The sequence below is a fragment of the Alexandromys fortis genome, unplaced genomic scaffold (genome assembly GCF_014885135.2).
Source record: "Alexandromys fortis isolate MF-2015 unplaced genomic scaffold, M_Fortis_MF-2015_v1.1 scaffold_471, whole genome shotgun sequence".
NCBI classification, from domain to species: Eukaryota; Metazoa; Chordata; class Mammalia; order Rodentia; family Cricetidae; genus Alexandromys; species Alexandromys fortis.
The window spans coordinates 142,876-151,318 of NW_026068374.1; the positions used below are offsets into that span (position 1 = coordinate 142,876).

The 8,443-nt window shown below is 44.4% G+C and overlaps 1 protein-coding gene across 1 annotated transcript; it reads left to right on the forward strand.

Annotated features, from left to right (window-relative positions):
* Window positions 1–528: 528 nt before the first annotated feature.
* LOC126495496 (C-type lectin domain family 2 member E-like) lies at window positions 529–8,060 on the forward strand. Its single transcript, XM_050133080.1, has 5 exons — window positions 529–866; window positions 2,239–2,370; window positions 4,732–4,916; window positions 5,458–5,564; window positions 6,507–8,060. The coding sequence occupies exons 1-5, from the start codon at window positions 812–814 to the stop codon at window positions 6,637–6,639; spliced, it is 612 nt and encodes a 203-aa protein (XP_049989037.1). The 5' UTR covers window positions 529–811; the 3' UTR covers window positions 6,640–8,060.
* Window positions 8,061–8,443: the final 383 nt, after the last annotated feature.

The following is an 8,443-nucleotide window of genomic DNA, read 5'->3' on the forward strand; positions in this document are numbered from 1 at the left end:
GCTGAGAGCCCAAGTGGCTGGACTCTCATCGCGCCGGGGGAGGCGTTGTCTCTTGCTCTGCCTAGGGCTAAAGTGTCCGGCGGAGACTTGGGCTGAGAGTCCTAGCTGCTGGACTAAGGATGTGCCCGGGGAGGAGTGGTCTCTTGCTCCGCCCCGGGCTGGAGTGGTAGGCAGAGACCTGGGTGATTTTATCCTGCGCGCCCAAGAGGCTGGATTCACATGGTGCCAAGGCAGGCGTGGTCTCTTGTTCCGCCCAGGGCTGGCGTCGGCGGAGAGCTGGGCGAGTTTATCCCGGGAGCCTGACCGCACCTTGTGTCGGGGAAGGCGTGGTCTCTTGCCACACACTACTGGAGTGGCCGGCCAAGAGCTGGGCGAGATTATCCAGAGCGCCAGAGCGGCTGGACTCACGATGTGCCGGGGGAGGCGTGGTCTCTTGCTCCGCCCAGGGCGGCAGTGGCAGCCGTGACCTGGGTTGAGAGTCCTAGTGGCTGGACTCAAGATGTGCCAAGGCAGTCATAGTCTCTTGCTCCGCCCAAGGCTGGGGTTGGCCGAGACCTGGGTGATTTTATCCTGCGCGCCCAAGCGGCTGGATTCACTTGGTGCCGGGGGAGACGCGGTCTCTTTCTCCGACCAGGGCTGGGGTTAGCGGAGAGCTGGGCGAGTTAAACCCGGGAGCTTGAAGGCTCATTGCGCCGGGGAAGGCGTGGTCTCTTGCTTCACAGGGGTCTGGAGTGGTCGGCCAAGACCTGAGCGAGTTTACCCTGAGAGCCCGGTGAATGGGGAAATCGTGGAACCAGGAGCTAAGGTACTCATGTCTGAGGACTTGAGCGGCCTGTCCATCAAAGTGAAACTGCAGGAGATGAAAGGTGAGAACCCCGGGCTAGGGGTGATGTGCTGGGACTCTGGGCACAAGTCTGAGGGCACTTCTGGGGATTGGCTTCCCTCTTCAGGAAAAGACTTACCTGAGACAGAAGAGACCTGGGCAGAAAGGTGTCAGTGGGGTGTGTGGGCAGAGCAGTGTGTCCCTGGGATTGTGGACCATGGGCACTTTAGTCCATTCCTGCATCCACAGAGTGCACCGCAACAACTCTAGAGAAACTTGAAAGGAGCGGTCAGCTAACCTTCGGTTTTCCCCTACACACAATAGCATCATTTAGTTTCATTTCACAAGTGTGTTTCTTCGAGGTGCATACTGGGGCCTGTGATTAAATCTGTAAGCTACACGACCAAGGAACTGTGGCCTAGTTTGGGTGCAGGGACAAAGTTTTCTTGATCATCAGCCTGTTTTTCCAGAGGCTGAATTCATGGGTCTACAGTGCGTGAAATTTCATTCTTCTCAGTTTCTATCCTTGACAAATCTCACCTCTAACAAAGGGGAAGGTGACTTTCAGTTTCTTTTTTTTTTTTTTTTACCTTTTTTGTAACTCTTATTGGAGCGATTAATTATCCCAATAACCGAAACCATTTCCCTAATCATCTTTACATATACACTGGTTTCAAATACATCTGCAGCATAACACATGGAACACCTTACTCTGGAGAGAAAGGGGTTTCCTAAGCAAAAGGAGACATCAATAATGAACTCCCTTTTCATACTGAAACGAAGCAGTTCTCCCTCCCAAGCTGCCGTTGCCCACTGCAGGTGACAGCAAAAGACAAATGATTCTTTTCTCAAAAACAGGCTGACCAATGTCCCAACAGACTACCCTGCCATATCCTAGCTCTGCTCCAGCAACAAAGACACCATCTCCAGAGCCAATCTTGTACACTGAAGACACTGCTTCCCACAGCTGTCATCACACACAGCACTGGGCAGTCAGTCTTGGCTTCTGGACTATGGATGTCAATTTTGCCCCTAGAAAGGTTGCAGCCAGTTTCTTCCCATGTGAATTTTGTCCCCTCCACCCTCGTGGATTGGACATTTGCTCATCTACCCACATGGCATGGGATGTACGGTCCATCCTTGCATGCGAGTGAGATCGTAGATTCATAGGATCCTCAAGGTTAGGCAGTAGATTACTCTTAGTTCAGTAACTAGAAGACTCTGGGTCAAGTTGTGTTTCTGACATCTCTATTCTTATTTCCACCTTGGCCATTTTTATGGACCATGGTCTTCTTTAAAGAAAAGGCATTTTTTCAGGTAGCTGTGGCAAGTGTAAAGTGTGTTTTTGTTCTAATATTCTTTTATTTTCCTTATGTAATTCTCGAAGTAGGCATTCTTATATTTCTATTTTACAGATAAAGAGCAACAAGGACAATGTCTCAGAATCATCTCCCCCGTGTCTCCTGCTAGGCTTTACTGCTGCTGTGCAGTGATCATCGTCCTCACTGGAGCTCTGATTGCACTTTCTGTGGCTCTGTCATCATCATGTGAGTGACATTGTCCAGATCCTGCAGCATTCTGTCCACATCCACACTGTCAGTTACACTTACTGAGCACTGTGAGCCAGGCACTGTGTGAAGGGCAGAGAGAAACCACACTGGAAGTTCCTATTCTCTGGGAACTTAGGGTCTAGCAGGAAGAAACAGTGAAGGAACAGCTCAGGCTGTGGTGTGCACAGGAGGCCAGGCTCAGCATCCCTGGGAAGAAGCATCCCTCTAGAGAGATGCAGGAGATATGTCATCCTGGGGGAACAATTCAAGGAAGGGGACAAGGAGAAAAAACCCAAGTAGGAGCCTCAAGGGAGCTGCTGCAGCTAGGGGCAGTGAGGGCAGTGAAGATTAATAAAGTTGGAGAAGGTACAGAGCACTTCACCACCCCATGATCCATGGTTTTAGTTAATATCTTCACCTATGGTCTGAAAATTTAAAGTAGAATGTTCCAAAATATGCTTTTCCTGAGCTTTTAGTTTAGACTAAACAGAATCATGTGTTAAGTCTATACAGCTTCTCTGCAGTAGCTAGAATAAGAATTCATGATATTGTTGTATAAAATCAACTTTAACTATGCCAATGAATAATACACAGTCTAAACATGGACAAACTTTTGCCCACAAGACTTAGTATGCATAATCTAAACTGTCATGTGACTCTATGTAACAGTCACCCTCAGGGCCTGTTGCATTTGTTCCTTTCATTAAAGCCTGAATTTAGTGTGTATAAGAACTGGAAACAATCACAACCAATTGTCCTCCACTAAAAATAAGTGTGTGATAATCATTTCTAGTATTTAATATTTCTTATCAAATCATTTATTTGTAGTCCTAATAGCCCTTCCAAAGAGCCATATAGTCTATTCTTACCTGTTAAAGGAAGAAAAAGGTAAAGGTATGAAAGAAAAATGGTATTTTTCTAAGCAGTCCTGCATTCAGAACTTCTTACACAGACACACACACACACACACAATATCACTCTACTGTGATAGACTCACAAATGACCACATCACACTGCTCCATTAGCATAGCCACTCCAACACTGTCCAAGTCTCAAACCCTGTGCATCTCACCGAACTTCCACCAGTTAAAAAAGCCATTCTGAAGCCATGGAGCTTTGGTTATGGTTTTAGACTTTCACTGTATTTACATTTTAATACACTTATCAGCCACAAATTAGAAGAAATAACAGCAAAGTTGAAACTAGAAAAGCAATGCTGTTTATAACTTTTTTTTTTTATTACTTTGGGCTCTTGCTACATCCTGTCCTTCCTTCCCACACTCACAGCTGTTCACACTGTGCGTCCCAGGCTGGGACAAGCATATGAGGGAGTATGTGAGGTCTATTTCTCGCTGAGTTTGTGTGTCCTTATTTAATATTATACTTTGTAGATCCCACACTTTTCTACAAGTTTCAATTTCTTTATGCCTGAATAACTTTCTGTGTTACACATGTACCACATTTTCATTATCCGTTGGACATCTAGGTCAGGTCCCTTTTGCTGCTATTGTACATGGGGCAGCAGTAGACATGGATGTGCAGGTCTCTGTGCTATGATGTAGTGTTCTCTCACATGTGCCCAGGAGTGGCATATCTGAGTCACAAAAGGTCTGTTTTAACTTTTTAAAGGAGCCTCCATACTGGGTGTATCAGTTTATAATCCCACCAGCAATAAATAAGTCTCCCAATTTCTGCAGAGTTCTGACATCTGCTGTGAGCTTTCTTGATAATTGCCATTCTGACAGCCTCTAACGAGAGCCAGCATATATTCATGTGAATTTAATGTGGGTATATGATAACAGGAAGGTCTTGATCAAAGTTCTGGTATCAAGAAATGATTAGACCATGCCATGTTTTGCATGCTGGTATGTCTCCATAGTTAAATTCAGAGAGGTGAGAAGTTCTCTTCATTGGGTCATTACAAAAGCAGGATGTGAAGCAGGATCATAGGAAAGGAACCTGTAGGATTCCAGCAATCAGGAAAAGTCCTCATGGAGTAATGACTATGATTTTGTTCGGGGTATGGTGTCTTCAGTCTCTGCACTCAGGAGGCACTCTCAGGAGGATTACTATAAAATCCAGACAAGTATAGACCACAGAGTGAGATCCAGGCCAGGCAAGAAGACATAGAGAGATTCTGTCCGCAAACTCAATATACAAACAAGAGAAGCATTTCCTTAGAGACCCCAAATGAAGGTTCTTGGTGGGAGACCACCATGCTAGGAGGAGTCTCTTAGTGATCAGTAATGAAAGCTACAGTCAAACACACAGCTCACAGTGGAGAGTGAATGCTTAGCCAAAGAGATGCGACACAGAAATAATTATTAATGATGTGTATTTGCACTGTGTATATTCTAGTGAGAAAAGAAAATATGGCTATTGCGAGCCCTGAAGCTGGCTATGTTACCTGCCCAAGAGACTGGATTGCATTTGGAAGTAAATGTTTTTATTTTTCTGAACACACAAGTGACTGGACATCCAGCCAGACTTCCTGCATGGAGCTGGGGGCCCATCTTACTCACTTTGACAGCCTGGAGGAGCTGGTAAGAAAGGATCGGGAGTTGGTTTGTTGTTTGTTCCTGTGGAATATGTATTGCCTTGAGAAAGACAGCTTAAACCTGAAACATGAGGAAGGTTCCCACCCTAGGCATTGGGGAACTTGGGGTACATATTAGCATGTGCCATTGTGATGGTAACACATCTGGCTGTATTCCTGAGACATTCCAAAGATATTTTCTCCTGTAGTGCTCATAGACAACGTGCAAGGCCAAACATGCTTTTGAGAAGCATGGTTGTTATTGAAGTCTTTGAGCCAGCAGGTGATGCAAACTTAAGGTGACAACTGCTAGTAACTGTAAATACAGACTTAACAAGGGACTTTCTCAGCCACAGAAGGAAGGGTGGCTGTCAGTGTTCTATGGATTATGGCTGTAAAATGCATCCATTGAGAACTGAGGGTTATTTAGGCTCCAAAGTTGATGACCCTCAGTTCAAAGCTGCTGCCATCTTGAGAGAAGGCTGTAGGGCAGAGACTTTTGTGTGAAACTGAGAGACACACGCATTTGCTTTCTGTGTTTTTGACAGAATTTCCTGAATAGATGCAAGGGGGATTTTGCTGCCTGGATAGGCCTGCACAGAGAGTCATCAGAGCAGCCTTGGATGTGGACAGACAACACTGAATATAACAACTTGTATGTGTTCAGAATGCTTTTCCTCCTACTGTGTTTATGTGCTGTGATTGTGTGAGTTGTGGTTGTGAAAGGTGAAAGGCTGAGTAATGTGAAGAGAACTGAACTGGAAAGGGAGAAACCCTTAGGCTGGAGGTGTGCCTTGGGTCTGGTTGTGTGTTACATGGAGTCCCCAGTATCGACAATCTGGTAAATTTACATCTGTCAGAGTCACCTAGTGTTTCACTCTAAATCTTTAGCCTGGTGATGGCATCTGGGGTAGATGCTGTCTGCTCTCAGCACTTAGAAATCTCTCCTTGCTGATAACTGCCCTTGTAGAATGCAGACCAAACTGCTGATGGCCACTAAGGGTTCTGAAACCCCAGGAAGCCACTGCAGAACTGCTGGACAGGACTTGTCAGACAGCTGTGTGCATAGCTGCTCCTGTCACAGAAGCAGGGATTCCATGGGTATTGGGGACCTTCTCTAAATTCTCATCATCAAAGAGCACCCAGGACAACACCTGGATGTGAGCGTAGCCATTTTGAACAGACCCATTTCTCTGGAACAGTGAATATCCATCAGTAAAGACCTTTAGAATTTACTAAATGCATTTTCTCCCAGCTTCATACATGTGAGAAATTCTTCAAGATAGAATTGAAAACCACCCTTGTGATGCTACCCATGGCTGAATGAAGTTCATGTGAACATGGCAGAGAGCAGCAGTCAAATGCTTTGTACACACAGTACATGGTTACACATGGATGAGTGAGAAAGGTGTGGTCACCAAATGGAACCCTGAGAATGAAAAAGTCACTAGGTGTAACACTAGCGCTGGTGATTCCTCATGGCCTCTGCCTTTCTGTGATTCGTGCTATAAACAAGCAGTGGACACGAGTGAGATATCATTGCTGGGGGAATGCAGTGGTCGACTCTGCAGAAATTTTGCTTGTTTTTTTGTTTTAGGTTTCCCACCCGAGGAAAAGGAGAACATGCCTACCTGACTGACAGTGGGATCAGCAGTGGAAGGAACTACATACATAGGAAGTGGATTTGTAGCAAACCCAACAACTACACTTTACAGTGTCCAGGAGTTTAACAGTTTGTTTAGAGAGTGTGTCAACTTAATCACGAGAGATCTGTAACATGTTATCTACAATTACAGCTTCATTTTTTGAACTTATGAAGTTATCAAAATCAACTCACAATCTTTGCTGACATCAGAGATAAAACTGTTATAGAGGACTGTACTTACGGATACTTGTGAGACTATGCCTTATTTTAAAATAAATAAGTGTTTATATTGGTTTGTACTGACATCATAAACCTGTATACAATCACATCATTCAGTAAATAACATTTCTCTGTATTTTATTCATAGTTCATTTAGTGCCCCCTTTGTTTCAATCCATTCTATTTCAGATTTTATTTCACTATTTCTGAAATATGTAAATACTTTTAATATTGAAATTACTTTGTGTTTAGCAGTTTTAATTATCTTATTTTCAGTACATGTTAATCCAAAGACTGGGAGAGAAACATCACTGACCCAAATCTTCATGACCAAATTAATCAATGAAAGCACGCTTTTTTATTTGTTACATGAACTGCCTCCCCTGAGGTAGGTTTTGACAGGACAGCATGGGAGGTGAGAGAGACAAAATTTTTATAAAGTTCAGGGTAAGGAGTTTCTAAATGGTGAACTTGACAGGTGAAAAATGTGTGGTTACAGGAGCAGAACATAAATGACACAATAGTCCAATACAGGCTCCTGAAAGAGTGACATGGCTGAAAATGGGGATGTTTCAAGGCAGTCATTAGCAACAGGGAGTCAAAAGGTGGTAAATAGGTGGTCATGTAACCTTGTGAAACAAAGATAGGGTTACAAGATGGTTACAAACAACGTTTGGAAACAAAGACCTGATTGCCATTGCTGGAACAGACAGTACAGACCATTTGTAGCTAGGCTTGCAGGGGAGCATAGCCCAATACATGAAAACAGAGGTTTAATCATAAACAGAAATGAACCTATTTTGTCTTTACTATAAAATGGCTTTTAAGCATAAGATGGAGGCAGGCTGGTTCTTCCTACATGTCATCCCATGTCACAATGGCCCCTCCTATCTTGTCAAGCTTAAGTATAACCAGGCAAGAGAAATGGGCAGTGAATTAATTATGAGGCCTGAGCCATAGTTTTTGTTTGGTCAGTGAATGAAGTGAAGACCTGAGCATTTTCAGGTAGGTTTGAGGGGAAGGTTTTATTGAAGATATGAGGAACAGCATGGCCAGAGGCATCTGGAAGAGTTCACAGTGGGGAGAGCAAAGAGTAGACTAAACCTGAACTTGGGAGAATAAAGAGCAGAGGAGAGTGAGAGAGGAGAACCAAGAGAGGAAGATAAAGAGAGAGCATGGCCAAAATGACAGGGTTATGTAGGAATGAGAGGCTGGAAAAGGGAAGCCAGTGAGCTGGAGTTTAGAGTAGGTGGTGGGGAGAGAGGAGCTGAGGGAGTCACAGGTCCTGAGTGAGCCTGGAGGCCAGCGTGCATTGTGGGATGTTAGTAGCATGGAAGTCTGTCATTTGTCCTGACAGTTGGTTTATTTGAGTTGGGGTTTTCTTTGTTTTTTTTTTTTTTTTTTTTTTTTTTTTTTTGGTTTGTTTGTAGTGTGTGTGTGTGTGTGTGTGTGTGTGTGTGTGTTTAGTTTGTGTTTGTGTGTGTCTTTCGCTTTCTATTCTACTCTTTCTGGTAATATGCACTCTGGTGATTTACAGGAAATTGCTGTGGATTATACTCCTTATGTCCAAAGGAAACTCTACCAGCACAGCTCTCAATGTGCACAGCTGACGATGTTCTCTGTGGGGCTGGGGCCTGGGGTTTTCAGATCCAGTGTGGTTCAAAGGGAAG

Bases quoted from the DNA above. Each gene is read 5' to 3' on its own strand.
- LOC126495496 (XM_050133080.1), top strand. From the start codon at position 812: ATGTCTGAGGACTTGAGCGGCCTGTCCATCAAAGTGAAACTGCAGGAG. The intron at 867-2,238 runs GTGAGAACCCCG...TCTATTTTACAG, and splicing joins GAAACTGCAGGAGATGAAAG to ATAAAGAGCAACAAGGACAA. The intron at 2,371-4,731 runs GTGAGTGACATT...TGTATATTCTAG, and splicing joins TGTGGCTCTGTCATCATCAT to TGAGAAAAGAAAATATGGCT.